The 19233-nt window shown below is 40.2% G+C and overlaps 1 protein-coding gene and 1 long non-coding RNA gene across 10 annotated transcripts in view; one reads left to right on the forward strand and one right to left on the reverse strand.

The window, feature by feature from the left end:
• Positions 1-102: 102 nt before the first annotated feature.
• LOC142030156 (uncharacterized) lies at positions 103-7634 on the reverse strand. Its single transcript, XR_012650113.1, has 3 exons — positions 7465-7634; positions 6396-6456; positions 103-2522 (listed from the first exon to the last, which is right to left on the reverse strand). It is a non-coding gene; the product is annotated as an uncharacterized LOC142030156 (long non-coding RNA).
• USP54 (ubiquitin specific peptidase 54) overlaps positions 7465-19233 on the forward strand; it is a 115828-nt gene continuing 104059 nt past the window's right edge. For 5 of the 9 annotated variants that reach the window (XM_075025800.1, XM_075025801.1, XM_075025788.1 and 2 more), the window contains exon 1: positions 7465-7781. In XM_075025800.1, coding sequence (XP_074881901.1) covers positions 7569-7781 — 213 coding nt within the window. In that variant the 5' untranslated portion in view covers positions 7465-7568. Of the gene's footprint in view, positions 7782-18595; positions 18719-19233 lie in introns of those variants that run through there. The other 4 variants (XM_075025789.1, XM_075025796.1, XM_075025799.1 and 1 more) reach the window with 2 other exon arrangements.

Here is a 19233-nt window from a genome sequence, read left to right on the forward strand (position 1 = left end):
ATCAATTTGGGGATTAGCAATAACAAAAGTTTAAATCTCACAGCTAGACTGTTAGCATGGGAAGAAAGATTGGGGACTGATGGGGATGGTCATAAGATAGGTATACATCAAGGAGGCTTGGATAAATACTGCAAAACTGATGGTGAAGAATGTTGACTTTGAGAGGAAATGATACAGGTAATCATAACAGGATCAGAGCTAAAATAGCAAGTCAGCCTATCAGTGTAACAGATAGATGAAAGTATTTCACTGTCACCTAAGATTCCCCAATTCTCCAGAGTACAAAAGCGGTGATAGCTTAAGAAGTTGGTTTTTTTTCCACACAGAGACCAAGAAGGCAATAGGTTGGGAAGGAACAGAGGCACACCCACGTGAGATGACTTGCCCATAGTTACAAAGCAAGAAAAAGCTTTAATTGCAACAGAGATAATTTGACACTCGCCACAGTGCATTACTTATTAAAATACACAGCATCAAAGTCTATTCCATTTCTTCTATCAGTTTTAGCAATGCCACACATACAGGAAGAAGGACAGACACTGTGGAAAACCAATAAGGAACTTTACTTTTCTACATGAAATACCTTCTGTTTCATGAACATTTGCACTCTGACACATAACGTACAAGACTGCTGTTTCACTACCATACCCTAGCTCAGCCTGTATGGAGACTGGTTTAGAATTCTCTGTCCTGGTGCCATCTTTAGATCAACATTTCCTCTTATAAACAGGGCTAAACAGCTAGCTTACTGCGACAGCTTCCACTGAAGTACTTTTAACTCAGGAGTTTTTCCTCCTGGTCTAGAAATCCCTGCAACCATATATTTGGTTTTTATTCTGTTTGGATAGTTATGAAATGGGCTTTATTACACTCCTCTAAAAGGCTACTGCCCAAGATCTGTTAAAAATTGTGCTAATAATAACAAGCTGCAGAAGTAATGAATGAGTAGCTTCCTCACGTTTCCGCTGAAATGGCTAAACATTTATTACATGTCCTATTAAATGATTAAGAAGTATCCATGGAGCTCAGTTCTGTGAATAAACTTAAAAACATTAAGGTGGTACTTTGATCTTTGGAAAAAAAATCCAACAAAAATGAAAAAGGTTGTCTTTTTTGACATGTTCCTGTGAAGTATTTGAAGTTTGAGTAGAAAACAAATCCTCAGAAAAACTTGTTTATTTGGATAAAATGGATCCAGGAATTAGTTGAAAAGACATTTCCCACATTGATTTCCTTTTTTAATGCCTACATAAATACATGCAAATTTCACTGGTGAAAGACAATTAAATGGGAAATTCTCACATTCTACTTAACTAATAGAGTTTATTCTGTAATAGATCTCTGTCTGGAGATAAGGTTGCTATGGGTTTTCCAACATTTTTAAACAATCTAGCTTTTTCAAATGCATTGTAATTAAGTGGGAGGGATTTCTTTTCCAGTTCAAAAAGTATTCTAACTATATTACAAGAATCCAGGCTACAAAGAGAATGTCAGAAGTTCAGAAGGACAGACGAAATTTCAGAGAAAACTAGGTAACACTAAGGAAAATATTTTCCCACAAGATATGCCATTTATTGCCTCCCCTTTTCTGATCTGGATTTTAGACTATTGTAATACAGGATTACATGATTTTTTAAAGTGAAATACATGATGCTTTCATGGTAAATATGTCAGGAGCTGCAGAAACAAGGCAGTTTGGTACCTGGATGTCATGGTCTATTTTCAGTAGCAGGTGTTACAGATCATGGGCCAGTTAGACATGTCAAGGTGCAAAGAGGGCTGGCTGCTCTGAGGAGGGGTGAGCCCCAGGCAAGCCCAGCACAGGCAGTGCCCTCACCAACCAGCACACAAGCCCACCACATCGGAGCATGGCAGGCAGAGCTGAGTGCTGGTGACAGGGTCCATCAGTCATCCCAGACATGGAGAGGGCATGAATCGGGCACAGGATCTATCCAAGGAGTCTGGTCAGGAGCAAAAGGAGGCAGGGCTGGACACAAGCTACACTGTGGGTCCACAGTCCATCTAGGAGACAGGCTAGCTCCAGCACAGGTCTCGGGTCCACCCAGGAGACAAGAATGCAGGCCAGCACACCTACAACATAGCTGACACAAGGGGCCCAGGCCCAGGCCTGAGCTTAAATGGGGTTTCTGGGCCGTAAGTGGGGTGAAGGTCCCAAGTGAGGCTGGACAGGGCACCTAAGGGCTGTTGGTGCATACAGGGCAATGATACCAAAATGATTGGGAATTCCAATATAATCACAACAATCATTTGAGTTCTACTGGAGCACAGAAAAAAAGGACTAAATAAAATAGGTCCTTAAATATGCAGGCAAATGTAAGAAATACTGTGCAGAAATAGCACAGTGCTCTCTGGTGGTGTAGTTTCAAAGTTCTTGTGTACAAGGAAGACAGCATCATCCAGCAGGTAGGTCAAAGGACTGGGTATATACCCAAAGCTTCTCTCTGGTTCATAATGCACTGGTGGACAAGAGTTTTCATCTGTGCACTCCATTAGCCCAAACCCTAAGTGGGGATAAAAAGTTGCAATGTGCTTGGAATTAGTATTGTATCACTGCAAATTATTAATAATATTACTATAATTCATACTTGTAAGCTAAGAGGATCCTTCAGTTTTGGTAATTTGCTTAATGAGGCATATAGCTCTTCTTTTGCCAGTACACTTTGAGTACACAATCTCAAATCCCATCAAGCAGGATTTATGTGCTTTTGTTTCTAGTACAAAATAAGAAATACAACATTACATGTTGTAGAACAATTCAGACAACTGCTGTTTACATAGCTTAAGACACATGCTAGTTTAGTCATTATTCAAAGTAACGTTAAAAGTGAGAAAAATCAGTAATCCAAATTTGTCTCAAAAATAATTAATTTCAGTGAGGTTGCAGCTACTGTAATCAGGGCAAGATTTTGTCCAAAATGATCGAATATTTAAGAGGAAGCAAGTAACTGTTCCTGCTCTTTGTTTTCCTTGGGCTATGATGTAGACTCAGGGGAATCGCCTATGTCAGAGAATTATTTATACTGGGAATAAGAGGATTTTATAAGATTTAATTACAGTGGATTTCCCCCACATACTAGAGCTACAGAATGGAAACTCATTCATTTGCTTTTAAGCAGGATCATCGTAGTTAGAGACAAAAAAGAACTAACAAACTATTGAGCCCATCCTCTTGTAAAGGCAGGCTACAGTTCCCTCATAGAGAATGTACTGGATATTAAGCTTATACTCCATTGAACAGCAGCCAAAAATCCATTTGATAAAGAGGGGCTGGCTCATGAAAAACAGATTGGATAGAATTTTGTGACATTCAGATCTTTCATTCAGAACAAAAAGTTCTTATATTTTTAGTTATTTACAGGGTTATTTTTAGGAATATTATTTTACAGTTTCCAAGCTCTGAAATGTTTCTCTCATGTAAGGCAACTTGTATGATAAAGAATCCAAGCCACACTGAAAATGCATAAAAAAATAGTGCCCACATTTTAATGTAAAAGAAAGGTGTTTAACAAAATCTCAGCAATACTATCCATAAATATGGATTCATATGTTTTAAAATCTTGCCTGAAGATGGCTGATGGCATAAATATTTTGCAGGTAGTAGCACAGTTGGTATGTGTTGTGCAAAAACTCTTCCAGTTGACTGCAATGTATTCCATAATCAAAGGATTTGCATCTCTTAATTGTCTCTCTCATGTGAGCAGCTTGCCATTACTGATGAAGATATAATTCATACAACTAACATCTGGGAATTACATTTGATGTTGTTATTGACAGAGCATTTAGAGGAGATGGCTTTGTCGTTAGGCTTAGTGACTCTCTGAAATAAAATCTGGAACAGTTTCAGGCTGTTAGGAGAATACAGGCTTTGTCTTGTTTGACTTATTTTAAAAATCATACCATGAATACATAAAATGTATTCCCTTCTAATATACAAGATGGCAGGCACCAGACAGCCAAGAGCCTGAACACGATCGTTCTGTTATGGAGCAACCAGGCCTGCATGTGGCCGTCCCTCCATGGGAAGCGCTGACTTGTGGTGTAAGGCTTGAACATTCACTGCACTGAGGTTTTTTCCTGCCTAGCTTGCCTGCAAGTATATGTTCTCTTCCACAGAAGACTGCCACAGGTGTGATCATCTGGCAAATGCCCCACTTCCAAAGGACTGTTTCTTGGCACAACAAGCTGCTGTTAGCACTTTTCTGGCAACTTATGGAGTCCACCGCTGCCCACTTGCAGCACATATGCTAATTTCTCTTGAAAGAGTATTAGAAAAGTTTGCAAGCCAGCCTGCTGGCTCACAGCACATTAATACATTTATATGCAATCTCATCTATGCCCAAATCCTCAAACTGCAGGTTACAAACTAGTTTAGACAAATTGCCTATTCTGTCTTGGAGATGTGCCTGACCAGCACCACAGATAATCAAGCAGAATTTGCAGACACGTGCAGAAGCAAGATTGCACGCATTTTGTGGAACCCTACAACTTTTGTGAACTGTCGAGTATGTGGGATTTGAGAGACTATTAATCATATTCATGGCATCATATATCTACTAGTAAAAGTCTCTTCAGCTTAATTAATTAATTAGCAGTGCCTTTATGCTGTACCTCTTGCTCTCTATGTATTTAACACACAGTTAAGTGTCAACTTCTCTCTGATGATCATCTTCTGCTTGCAGTACAGCTTACATAACGCTTTAATGAGTGCAAGTACTTGCTCAAATATCTGTTGCGTTAATTAACACATGTAGTAAAGGGAAGAGAACTACATAAACCCCTCTGAAGCAATGCTCTAAAATGAAACCTAAAATCCAGTCAGCTTAATAAACAAATTCTCAAATATAAACCCTTTAATTTTCAATTATACTTTTTAGAAACATTATTTATATAAAAACTTTTAATGCACATTTTCCAACTTTTTTGAAGAAAACCTGCAGGCTCTTTTTTTTGTTTTGTTTTGACCTTTTGATTAACAATAAAAAACCACAAAATGTTTTGTGCAAAGAGTTTTAATGTTAAAGTCTGTTTTTCATTTAAAGAAAATTCCATTTGACGTACTTTCAGGGAGAACTGACACAAAGAAATCTGCAGACAGGGACCACTTAACATTTAAAAAATAGGAAGAAGTTATAGGTATAGCTCTAGCCAGAGTTATAATGAACATTTGCCTTTCAAAAATCCACAGTGAACAAATGAATGCATAAATAAGGTGAGATTAATTTATGGTTTTAAGTTCCCCTTCTAGTGCCAAACCAAAATAGTTATTCTTCTTTGTTCTTCTAACAAGGCTTACTGGGAACACTTATTTTTGGGAAATTTGGACAGGGAAGGCACAACCATACTATGAAAAGCTGACAAAGGTCTCAACTCTTCCCAGGCTCAGACATGAACCAAGAGCAGCACTGCTGTTTTACTCCAGCTCCCTGCATTTGTAGCTGGCGAGAAAAAAACCTACAAGGAGGGCACTAACAGCAATGAAAAAGGCTACCCACTACGCAGTGCTTTATTTGTGCTCCAAAACATCCCTCTACACAAAAGGGTAAATAAGGACGCTGCAGACTTCCCCTTCTTACTGGGGGAAGGTCCTGCCTTAAGCAACAATCTCATTATACGTCATTCACTGCAGGGAAAACAAAGTGGCCCCTGGAAGGAGGAACAAACAAATGAGAAACTTTCTGCTGGCCAGCCTAAGGACAACCTATAGGCCTTATCACACAGGACCTCCCCTGCTCACAGATGCTGTACAAATTCAATTACAGTGAAGAGCGCTTTAGTCAAACTCCACAGTGCCTGGCTCAGATGAGTAATTACTTCCATATTCTATTACAAAACCAGACATACTTCAATGGGCCTGAAGCTAGCATGGATTCAGGGCTTCATTATATCTACTATCTCTAAATGTTTCTCTTAATTATCTTTGGTCCCTAAGAGAGGCTTGAGGCCTTCCTCATTTGCTCTCTCTCCCAGTACGATTCGCTTGATTCCCAAAGCAAAAGACTGAAATGGGATGTGAAGTCACAACAAGTAAACAAGCATTCTTTCAAATGCACAAACTTTTTCTGCTATTATTTTAGTGGTGTTAGAAATGCCATATTAACAGCAGCCACACTAACAGTATTGCAGACACCCGTATATACAAACAGTATGCTTTAAGTGTTTGCTCTGAGCAGAACAAAAGGTAGTCCCAGTCCTCCAGGCATCCTCTGTGCATCTGGTGTACCACTGATGGTACACCTGAATTATCAGAAGCTGGTAATTCTGGCATACAGAAATGCATCTTTTAGATATAGAACATTATGCATCAACTCACTCACTTCTCATATGTAAAAATGGGGCTCAACAACAGAATAAAAAGAACTTCCTCCACAACTTACAGAGCTGGTGGCACTCCTCTCAGGATTTTACAAAGGACACCTCTCTCAGATGTCGGGAACACTGAAATACAAGGGCAGAAAAGAAAGTGTATTAGCCCTCGTGTCTTCATGTTTCAGTTTGAGTAATTAATTTCATTGTTTATCCAGGGTGCTAGCACTGAGATACCAACTGCTCATGGAAATGGCTGTCCCCCCAGTCATCTTCAGACTCTCTACATGCATGATCCTGAACCCATAGGAAAGGACCCATTTATTTTGGTGGGCTTTAAATGTGTATCTTGGTTATCACCAAAACCACCAGTTAGTATTATTGCCAGCACTCTGCACTGGTGACAGGAAAATCACATACTGCTATGTGCAGCTGATGCAATTCAGGGAATGAGCTTAATATTAATTTTACACATTGTCTAGTATTCAGAAAATCAAAATACAAATTTGTAAAAGACTTTATTCAAATTTTCCCATATCCTGAGATGGTCTAATTCATGCCTGAAGTACTTGGACAGATGATGTTGAACATATGATGTTATGGCTCTAATCCGTGAGGAAACCCAACTCTTGCACAAATTACAAGTAAACTTTTGCTAGGCATTACGTTGGAGGACTGTTACCTTTGGCTCCAGTCACATCCCACAGCCATTCCAGCCCATACTGTGCAACTGTTAGAGATTATACACACTCTGCAAGCACACCTGTTTCTCTTCAGGCAAGAAAAAGCTATTTCTATCCAGGCAGCTTTATCGAGCAAGCTCTGCTGCATCAGCTTAAGGTGCTGAACCACGGTAAGCTGCTCCGGGCGCTGCGAGCAGCGAGCGCCCTGCGAGGCCAGCCCGGGCCCGCCCCGAGCGGCGCTTCAGCGGCCACCGCGCCGGCCCGGCCGGGCCCGCTCCGGACGCGGAACCCACCAACCCCTGAGAGCTGCCACCTCCGCAGAGTAAGGCGGTTTACCGGGACTGAGCCAGCCCCCCCTCTCCCCCTGAAATTTTTCCTAGTTACGCCCTGGCTTCGGGCCGGGTGCGGGGACAGCTCTACGGGCTGCCTCCTTACGAGGGGGTTAGTCACAACACACCGGAGACCTCTCGCCTCTTCTGGGACGGGACACCGGGTTAGACCCCCTGCCCTCCGAAGCGCCCCGAACCGGGGCAGGGCTGCCCTGGGCTGGGGGAATCAGAAATGGCGGTGGAAAAAGCGGAGCAGACCGAGCTTCGCCGCGCTACACTGGGCCGGACTGGGTTCCCTCAGACCTCTCGCGAGAGGAGGCGCCGCCGGCGCGGCCCGCGGCTCTCGCGGGAAGATGGCGCCTCTCGCGAGAGGCGGCTGCCGCGGCTCCCCGTAGCTATAGCAGCGGGGGATGAGGGCGCCCGAGGCGGGACCCGAGGCCGGCAGGTAGGGATTCACCGCCCCGAGGAGGGGCTGCGGCCCACCACCGTCCCTTCTCCCCCTCCCCCTGCTTCTGCGGGGTCCCGCTGCGACTGTCCGGAGCCGTCCTGACCCTCGCGGTAGCGGTCGCTCCCCTCAGCGGCGCGGGCGGGCTGGGCGAGGGGCCAGGGCAGTTTGTATCGCGGTGCTGGCAGCGGCCGGGTCCCTGCGGGGCGCGGCGGGAACCCCGGATCCACCGCTCTCGGGAATACTTGGGGTTTCTTTCCTCTTGTCCCGTCTCCTTGGGGGGGGAATCCAACCCCCCCCAGCCGCTAACTGGTTACTTGTTCCATGTGCCTGGAGACCCACCAGTGACTCTCCCAGGTCTGCAAAGCGGTGCAGCCCCGTATGGCCGCACGGCCTGGCCTCGGCTGGTGGCAGGGCGGGCAGCCCACGCGTGGGTAGTCGGTGGTCAGCGGGGTTTCCGTGCTGAGGCGCAGCCGTGGCCCCCGGGGCCTGACCTCAGGCGCAGTTGTAAGTGAGGGGCTCCCCTGCCTGTCTGCAGCGGGTCAGCTTCAGAAGAGGGAAGGAGTAGCAGGTAGGAGAAAAAGAGGATACTGGAGGCTAAAAAGGTCTTTTATCAGCAGGGATCTTTGAAATTAATATCGCCGACATTGTATTATGTCGGTTAGTAACTCAGACGTGATCAACTGTCATTGAAAGTTAATCTTGCATAGAAGCCGTTGGTTAGAAGAAGCTGCTCAGTTATAGTATTGTATTTACTGTGTTGGTCCAAGGTAGGCAAAAGCATGTCCTGCTTTTTTTTTTTCCTTAAAAAAAAAAAAAAGGCAGAAGCTGTTTGCTTTTCCAGGATTTTATTTCACTTGAAACCCTTCATTCAGTAGGAGGATTATGAGTGAGGTTTTGTGAAGGATTACAGCCCTAAATAGAAACCGTAACAGTATACACCTTCTGCTTTTAAAACGTTGCAGACACAATGGCTTTCTGGTCTTTCAGCTCCGTGAAGTTGTTGTGGGTATTGTAGTGGCTGATCGTGCATGTGAAAAGAATTCAAAGAGCTTTTCAGATTTCAGAACAAATTCTGAGTGTTATAATCATGGAAAAAATATGCATGTGAAATGGGAGGAAAAATAGTAGTTTCCCATGCAGTTTGAAAGAAAGAAGTATGTACTGACAACAAGCCTCTCTAAGCTTCTGCTGTTCCTGAGACTTGAAAATCTACAACTGAAAGGTTTTGTGCTGCAATATACTTGACATTGAATAGCAGTTTTGGAAAACAATAGCAACACAGATAGTCTTGTGTTTGTTTCCAGAAGGAAAGAAAGTACTGCTGTGCTGAGAACTAAACTGGTGAGGTAATACATAACTTAAACATGACAGCTTTTAAAAATAATTGCCAAAAATGTATTATGGGCTAAAAAAAATTTGAATGAGTGTGTTGAAATCTGTTCTCATTTAGGAAGTGATAGAAATAATGATAATTTCATTAGGATACTCTTTAAATTCTATTTCAGCACCTAATCAAGAGTCTATCTAATCAAGCATGCTGCATATCATTGAGACTGAATTAAATAGGAGCCTTTTCTCCTCTTTTCTCTTGTCTCCTCTTTCCCCCCGCTTGTCTCCTCTTTCCCCCCGCTTGTCTCCTCTTTCCCCCCGCTTGTCTCCTCTTTCCCCCCGCTTGTCTCCTCTTTCCCCCCGCTTGTCTCCTCTTTCCCCCCGCTTGTCTCCCCTCTCGTCCCGTCCCCTCCCCTCCCCTCTCCCCTCTCGTCCCGTCCCCTCCCCTCCCCTCTCCCCTCCCCTCCCCTCTCCCCTCTCGTCCCCTCCCCTCTCCCCTCCCCTCTCCCCTCCCCTCCCCTCCCCTCTCCCTCCCGTCCCCTCTCCCTCTCCCTCTCGTCTTCTCTTCTTTTCCCTTTTTCCCTCCCCTTACCTGGGTGATGCCAGCCAGGAGGCCTTTTGCCACAGTGTTCTTGGTGTGGGGTGAGGCATGAGGGTGTGCTTGATTTGTCCAGTACAGACAAACTTACTTAGTTATCTGAGAGAATTTAGAAATTTTGCTTTCTATATGCTAGTGACAGCTGTGAAAGCATTTCAGTTCATTTCTTTCAGTCGTTGCAGGTAAAAATTATGTCAGTTCTTCTCTCTGTTCTGGGTTAACAGTCTATTTTGAGACTGTAGTCATGAGTTCATTAAAAAGGATAGTGGGAATTTAAATCCTTTTTTATCCAGTCCTGGTGATGTTATTAGGCATTAAGCCTTCTTATGCGAATCTTCATGGAGAGTACATAGAAGAGAAAGTGTGTTTATTTCCCAGTTTGTGGAGCTTCAAAAACCTTATTACGTAGAGATGAAAGAATAGTGGCAGAGCTCTTAGGTATCACGTTCTTGTAGTTGTAGTAGGTTATATTCACAATAATCAGAATTTAGCCTCATTGTGTTTAAGTGCTCTATAAACATATCTATATAAAGAACAGTTGCGGCTGTCCCAATAACTTTTGGTGAAACTATGCAAAATGCAGCAGGTGATACAAAAAGGAAACCGAGGTAGGAGGATGAAAGAATAATAAAAAGTTAGAGCTATTCTTTTTTAAAATCTGCTTACCTTACTGTTCAGAACCAATAAAAGTCTTACAATAAATGTGCATATTGGCACCTGTAGAACATATTAGTCTTCTCATTTTTGTCATGCAACCTTCTGAAATTTAAATCCCTTACACATCCTTCAGTTTCCTAACATATGTTCTGCCCACATTTATTCAAACAGTTTATTTTAATTTGTTCTCTGAAATACTCCACTTCTTGCCTTTGTCTAAACTTTGCCTTTTAATTTCTTTCTTTTCTATCGATAGTGGCTGCAGTCACCGTTCCAAAGTTATTTTGTATTTCTGTCACTGAAGGTCATTCCCTAGCACAGATATGCAGTGTTTGATGGCAGAGAGGAGCAGCAAGAAATGTTGTTACTGACTGTCAAGGATTTTTGATTGTCTTGCACAGATCTCTCTATTGTTCCTGTTAAATGCAATTCAAGTAATTGGCATTCTTTAGTCTTTAAGATTTTGCTTTCATCTGTAGGCAGCCCCCTTTCCTAGGCTTGCACCCTGTGTGTAAGACTGCTAGGAGGAACCATCTCCTAGCTGTAAATTGGACACTTTCTAAGGCAAGTGACACAATATATAGGTCTCTTATCGTGTCTCTAGACATGCACGTTTAGCATGCAGTTTATTCCTTCCTTTCTCTCCATTATGGCACTTGATGCATGGGGTTTCCTGTTCTGTGACCTGAGAAAGTTAAAAGGTTTGGGTGGAGCTCACCAGCCATTGTCTATGGGACACGGGACTAGTGTTTGGCCAAACTATGGTATCACTTGGCTAAGCTACTCTGACTTCATAGCAGTAGATCACATGCCGGCTCAATCATTCAGCTTGCTGAACTTATGTGCAATCATTCAGTTGGGAAGTTAACCTGTTGTGGCTTTCCTAAAGTTACAGTAAGTGGTCTGTTTCTGGAGCTGTTGGAAAAGGAAGGAAAAACTTCAGTATGTCATCAACACCTTAGTAAAAACCAAGGAACCTGCAAGGAAGGCAGGAGGCTCTTACTTAAGTTATTTTTTTCCACACTTCCCAAGGTTTGTAGCTGTATGTATTCTGTTGTAGTCATAAATGTTAGAAGTAATGTTTTGTGTTCATAGAGTGTAAAACTTGCAGTAGATTTTATTGTCTAGTGCTCTAAATATGCAAAGTGAAGGTGATCTTAAAGGTGCTATATTAGAACTTGGTGTCTCTATTCACTAATGTAGCAGTTATCACTTGGTAAAATGGAGAACTGTGGTACCTGCAGAGTGTTTCCTGTGATTGTTGCCAAACTATTGAGAGGCAAAGGAAGAGGCTAGACTTATGGTTTTGAGGCTTAAAACCATTTTTGTTCAAATTATGAAAGCCTGCGGGAAGTTATGTGCTGTTATGGACTAATCCGTACATTTCTTGTCTCACATATTTATGAGGAAATACTGTAAAAACATGACTTGTCTAGTATCATTCATAGTAACTTGTAAATAAATCCATTTCTGAATTAAACCCATCTGCAGGAAATACAGTTCTTAAATGTTGCTGCTACAAGTGTTGTTTACACATTTTGGCTACAAATACATCATAACAAAATGGATATTAAATTTGATATTCCTTTTATAGAGCACTGTGACCATTTTGTTCAAAGCCTTCAGCCTTATGAAACGCATCTTTGAACAAGATATCCAAGGAAATCTTCAAGCAGCACTGTGAAATTTCAGTTTTAAAACCTGCATATTGGTGTCTCTTCTTTCTTGTCTTCCATCTTTAGTAATAAAAAACCTGAAAGCTCTGTACTGGTACAGAGGTAATTATAACTGGGTATCTGAGAGGCAGAAGTAATCTTTGTCCACAGAATGATGTGCTGTGCTACCAGTGGTGTAATTTTCAGTGTTCCTCTGGCACTTGTCCTAGGTCCGGGTCTGGAGATGGTGCCCGAGGAGGAAGATTACTTCTGTCTCTGTTCAATTTTTTGTTACTTTGCTAGGGTGAAGTTTTTTTTCAGGAATGCAAGTCATATGGTGAATTTTGAGTTTGATGGGAACTGGACTGAGCCTGACAAATCAATTTGCAAAGGCCAGAGCTGCCAGATGATAATAGCTTGCCTTCATTACCAACCAGTTTAGATTTGAACCGATGACCTAGAGGTGAAAAGCTCAGTATTGCATTACCAATCCTCTGATCTATCCATATGTTCTTTTGTTTAAAGTCCCTGTAGTTCTCTTAATCAGAATGTGCAATAAATATTTAGCATTGTTTGCACTTGTAAATACGAGAACAGTGTCCATTCCAACTGTCTGCTGTGCATGTGAGGACACTGAAGTTAAATATAGCAACAATTTCTTACACTCTCTGGCTTTTCATGAGAAACCCTCATACAAATCCAACCATATGGCAAAAGCCAGCATCATCTTAAAACCATTAACAAAGAACCTATTGCTACCATTAACAGAAAGATGAATCCACAGCTCTAAGTAGCATACTGGGGGTTATTAATAACCTCAGGCTGCTGCTAAGAAAATGAACTTAAATGAAATATCATTAGGAGCTGAGTCATCTCACCAACACTTCTGCATGTTATATCCAGGTTTGTATTTATCTATGGAGGCCTTTTCAGAATATATTATCATTATTGCATGTCTACTTTGTTCTTCATTGAGTATCTTTGTGCTCAATGCTGTAAAAAGCATAATGGAAAATTATTTCTATGGATGTTGTAAAATGGATTCAACAAAATATTTGAAGTACACAGACAGGAGTGCGTAGTCCATTTGCCCATTCATTCTGAGGTAAGATGTTTCTAGGCAACCTACCTAGAAGGAGGAGGTCAAGAGATGTAAATACTTGTCCAAGTTACTCACAGTTTGTAAAGCTATTAAAACAAGTTACTGTCTGCAGGTCATAGTTTCTCTGAGCTGCAGAAATAATAAAATTTACATTTGTATTTATATGGATTGTCTTTTTATCTCCTTATCCCTTTTCCAGTCCTTAATCCCATTCTCCTCTGTAACAACAGACAGTGCTATGGATAGTCTGTACTGATTGACTTGCTGCCAAATCAAATATATTAAGAGGTGAATTTTCCTACTTCCCCCTCACTAAAAGTGCAAATTGGGTGTTTTTCCTCTACCTGACCATCGATTTTCATGTAGTCTATAGGAACATCACTATTTTTGAGATTTCTGGTTTTTTATTTCAAAATATTGGAAATAGGCGTTGGAAGAAAACTGATTTTGGTCAGATGCTTCTGCGGGCAATAAAAATAAAAAAAAGTAACTGCTGCCTAGTTACTAATGACATGAGGCTTATGATCATACTATGTGATGTATCCTTGGTCCCATTTGTTTTCTCCCCCTATTTCAGTTAGAGCATCCCACTTAGAGTAGTATCTTCCTTTTTGCATAGCGTTTCTGGTATACAGGTTGTGATCCATATCTGTGTTGTCATTTTTTTCCCCACTCCTTTGATTGCACTGCACTCATTTCCCAGGGGTTCTGTTGTTAAAAGCAAAATGTCTGAATCCTTGGGTTTTTTCTGAGAATTGGAGAAATCAGGTTTTTAAAACTCGTAGATATAAATTGTGAATGTTTCTTTCGAACATCTCTCCAAGCCCAAAACGATGCTGTTTTATGTTGCAGATAAGACTTCACTGGATTGTGGTTGGCTTTAAAAGTGTGACAGGACATGAACCCTGGTGATCTTTTGCTTAATTATTTTGCAGTAGGCTCTAGCTTGTTAAATTCTGGCATAATTAATTTGATGTCTGGATTTCGTCAAGCTTGCAGTCCTTGAATTTGAAGGCTAGAAGCCTGGCTTTTGGAATTACTTTGCCCTGTCGTCTTTTACAGCTCCAAAAATACAGACAGTTAAAGCTCAGCTGCTTTCCCATCCTGTTTAAATCGGAACAGTGAATGTGGGTTTATTGTAGACATCTATTTAAAAAATGTAGTCAAACTTACAAAATGATATAAACACTTCTTGGCACAAAGGTAGGTTTTAAAAAGTATGTACATTGCAAATAAGCAGTAAGTAATTGCTGGTTCAAAGGTTAATAATGCTAAAGGCAGAAGCAAGTAGGATGAACCATAATAAATAACAATCGCATATTGATGTCTTCTCTAGAATTCTTTTTTTATGGTACAGTTTGGGTCACCAAAATTTATACAGAAGTACACACTGTGTGTGTGGGAAACAGTTTGCCTATGAGAGGCCTGTAGGGAATCAAGGGGAAACTAGCTTTTTTTTTTTTGTTCCCCCCCCCTCCCCCCCCCCCCATCTGCATGAAACTTGTTTTGGCATTTTACACTCTTGACTAAAGACTAGCTAGTTTGTTAATTTCTAATACTTGGTAAAATGTAAATCAGTATTTGTAGTAGATAATGTTTGGTGCAAGTAATTCTTAGGTTTTAATTAAAAAAAAAGGTATGTGATTTATTACACTTTGACTTTTGAAAACAATGAATGGACTAAAAATATGTAAGAGTGATTCACATGTGGGAGACTGTTTGAAGAGGAGGAATCTTCTGTAAGTATTTCCACAAAATGTTAAAATAAATGTATTCTGGGAAATAGTTAATCAGTAAAGTATGTCACAAAGCAGAGGATACCAAAAGACTTTCTTATCCTCCAGCTGGTATTCCCAGTAGAATGAACTTATAAATGGATCAATAAACAACAGCTAATGCATCCCAACACATCGGTACGTGAGCTGTACTGTGACATGGAAACAGGTTAATGTCCTCACTAGGTCTGCATGTTATTTGAGAAAATAGGTCATGGTGGGGGAAAGGGAGGAAAAATTAAAAAAAAAAAAAAAAAGAGAGAGAGAAAAAAAAAAAGAAAAAGTGTTGATTATCTGCTCTGCCTGTTCCCTAAAACTTTTCCATTATACTATACCTGAGGCATGCTAATAAATAGACAGCAAAGCTTCATAAAACTTTTGATCAGTAAACTGCAGCATTTTCAGTCTATTATGGACATTGTTCTGCACAACAAGTCTATGCAGTACTTGGATGATATCTGGGGAGTTTATGTAAATACTTTTGAAGTATGTTAAAAAACCATTGCCAACAAAAATTTTAGGTTCCTTTGATTATGGATGCTTGATAGATTTTAAATACAGATTTATTTTCTCAAAGAGAACCAGGAAAGAATGCTGCAGTGTGAGCTTGGCAGTGCTGCAGGATGAAGAACAGTTTTCTCTGAAAGTGCTCTTTTTAAGGTGCTCCGAATTTGTTTAAATTCTCGAAGCTAGGCAACTTCCACAGATTTTTCAGGGAAGCTTTTTAAAATATCATTTTAGACTTTTCTCTTAAAATGCGTTGTTTCAGGAGAGGATAGGCAAGGAGAGAATGTAACTTTCCTTTTAGCAAAAAGGTGTTTATATTATCTTCTCCTTTTAGATAGCTGGCTTTAAGGCTGTAGGTTTGATATGGAAATAGCCATCTTTTGAGAAGAAATACCTTCTTTTGTGCAGATGTATTTTCCTGAAGGGCTCTTCCTTTTTGGGAGAGATAGAAAGGTAGTTTAATTAATTTAGTAATGTATTTCTTCAATCAGTCCATTTAAGGTTGTTAATTATAGCAGTCATCTTCAGCTGTATAACGTAAATTAAACTACTTACCACTTCTCCATTGTGTTTTTCGTCTGTTCACTTCTTGCTTGTGATGGGTTCTCCTCTGCCTCTTTGTCTGGTATTGCAGCTGCAGCCTGGAAAGTTACCTGGGCAATTCCACTGTATTCGATTCTTGCTCTGATAGGAACTGGCAGCACTCACAGACACAAGATGGTAGAGTCTTGTCTTCTCTACTAGAACAGAGAGTGACATTTTAAAGTTGCAGTTGCTTTTTCTGACTGTGTAGCTCTGGGAACGTTTCTAGGCAGAAGCAGCAGTACTAGCAAGATCTTATTTTTCAGGATTGTTCTGCAAAGGGATACCTGAGGTTTTGGGAGAGAAAATGTGGAAAATGTATGAGTGTTGCAGTGTCATGCCCAACTGAATTGCTTAATTCTGCTGTGAAAAATATTACTTCAAGTATCAATTACAAAATTATATTGCTTTTTCCTCCGATAAGGAGTGTGTGTACTGTTTGTACAGGAGTTAGGTTTGATGTGTCATTTATCAATAAACCTTTGAGATATTTTATCTTATGTATGCATAGTAAATAAAAAAATATGTAAAATTGTTTGAACAAGAATCCAAAGCTTAAAATAAGATTTCTAATTAATCCTAAACTCCTTAAACATCCTTGGATGTTTTTTTATTTGGATTTTCACAGCAGAAAACATTAAATACTGATTTGTTTTAGTATTGTTTTACTTCAGAACTGCCAGAGACAGCTAAATTTGAAAATAGTTATGCTAGCTGTAGTGCTTCTTTCCTCATGTCTCTACCTTCCCACTTTATTTTGATGGTATCAATTAAAAAAGTGCAGCAGTATTCCAGGTTGTTCCTGGGCTTCCCTTCCTCTTCTTATTCCAGCTTGTCTGGAATTCATTTGAGTAATGACATGAATGCTAAATACCAGGTCCTATATTGTTTGATATCCAGACATGTGAATGAATTATGATATTCATCTTGTCTGTAACTGCAAATGGCCTTGAGTGTTAATAACATGCAAATTTTGATAATTACTTCAATGGAAGTAATCAAAAACAATGGAAATGCTGTTCTTGAGGTGAACTCTGAGAATTTTCAGTGGCAATTCCTTGTTTTCTACATACTAAATTTTCACTACTTCTGTGTGATGCCAGCCTATTGAGCTGATACGGGAGTGCCAATAGATCTCTATTTTATATAGGACATAATAATATCTTCATTTGTCCAGTCATACTAATGTCCTTATTTGGTTTGTGAAAATCACTCATAAATAAGCAATAGGAACTTTCATCAGGAAGCATGTGAAGTATGTTATGAATATATGGACATAAATTAAAACAAGAAAGGTTCCAACTGGTTGTAAGGAAGACTTTTTTTCCTCCATTAGGACAGTCATGTATTTGAATGAGAGGCTGTACAGTCTCCATCCTTAGCAGATTTTAAGACCCAACTGGATAAAGCCCTGAGTAACCTAATCTGATCTCTTGCTTGTGCTTTGAGCATGAGGTTAGACGAGAGACCTCCTCTTGGGTCCTTTCTAGCCTGTTATTCTGTGTTTCTGATTTACTTGTTGATCACACTCATCTTCAGCAAACTGCATGAGCTGATCGTTTGGAGTGCTCAGTAAACTCCTTCAGTAAGAATGGCATCACATGAGTCTGAAGAATTAGAGGCACCGGGTCAGGAAGTAAAGGTATGCAGAGAAATTGCTGTCCAACTGTTCTGAGAAGCGGCTAAGGACGTGGACAGGTTAACTCCTGCTTTGAAGAATATTTCTGTGAAGATTTAGTATAGATCAAGCCATTTTCCTAAGAGGACTTAACCAAACTATGAAATTCTGTGTTCTAAATTTTAATAAATTATGGAGAAACTTGACTAAACAAACATTAATTTTTGTACAAGAAATGGAGGATTCTGACACATATTACAAAATATTCAGAACAAATTCTAGCTGTTGGTAGGATATAGCATAACTTGGATATAATGCACACAAGAAGAGTTAGAGCAAGGGAGCCAGCACACTCTTTCTCCTAATAAAACCAAGACAAAACGTAAGACCTACCAGGTGAGCTTAGCATGGCTTTTAAGCAGGAACTCAGCAAGGCACTGTGTAACGTGCCTCTTTCTAAGCTTGTTGCTTCAACTAAACTTTTTTCCTTGGGTTTTTTTTTTGTTTTGTTACTGATACAAACAAAGCCAGAAAGAGGCCAAAAATAAATTTTGTGTAATTGTGATCAGCTGTTAAGCAGACTGAACTGCATAAATGTTTTTAAAAGAATAGCATTGTCAGTTACTTTTCACTCTTTTAGAAGAAAGAAGAGATGCATTAACCCCCCCCCAGCTCTTCAGGAGAATTTTTTTTTGAGACTATAAAAGAAATCCTTTTGTCTTCAGAGTCAGTTATGTCATGAGAAAGGAAAAATTATAGAAAGTATCATAATTTATGCCTCTATAGTATAATTAATATAGTTTTATGAAGAGGTTAATACCTGCTTAAAGTTACAGCGGGGAGGAAGAAATCTTATTTCTCTATCTAGTAGTAATATTTTCTTGATGAAACTGGTCCTAGACTTAACTGAGGTCACTATTGTTTTAAATACCCATTTAATGTTTCAGTGTTATCCTTTGGTGTTGGAGGAAGATCAAACAGCTGATTTTCATTTATGTGTTTTTAAGGAGAGCTCCAGGTTTGGGGCCTGACTGCTGCAGCAGAGCTGCTAGTGCTGTGTAAGTGGTGTTCTGCATGGCTGCTCCAGTTTGCCGAATTATTTTGATATGAGGTAGGTTCTGGTGATGCTTTCTAGTGGGAATGCTGAAGTGAGATCCAGCTGCTTGTTTTGGACTGCAAACAGTTGGTAACAACTGAAATGCAGTTCAAGAAATAGCTTGCCCCTCACTTTCCTCCACAATGATCTTTTATCTATCCTCCCCATGATGACTGTAGGCAATAAATAGAATTTTAGCACATAAATTAATGTTTGAATTTTCCTTCCTCTGCCCATTCCCATTATTTAGGTGTGTAGTCATGCAATTTTAATTCTGCCAACATTCTTTGTTCTTAAAAAACCCAAAAAACTCAGCAACTACTGAATACAGAGGAAAGTGATGTTAAATGAAATGAAGGGTCTTCCATTCTCCTCTTTTTAATGAGTGTTAACCTGTTTGGTTAGTGTGGGTTTTTTAATTTGTATATTTTTTCTTTGTCAGAGTGGGGGGAAGTTGCCTTAGCTGCTTACCAAAGGACTTCCTGTTGACTGATAATATTATCATATGAATGAGAAGCAGTGATGATGAT

Source organism: Buteo buteo, chromosome 4 (assembly GCF_964188355.1).
Source record: "Buteo buteo chromosome 4, bButBut1.hap1.1, whole genome shotgun sequence".
Classification (NCBI taxonomy): Eukaryota; Metazoa; Chordata; class Aves; order Accipitriformes; family Accipitridae; genus Buteo; species Buteo buteo.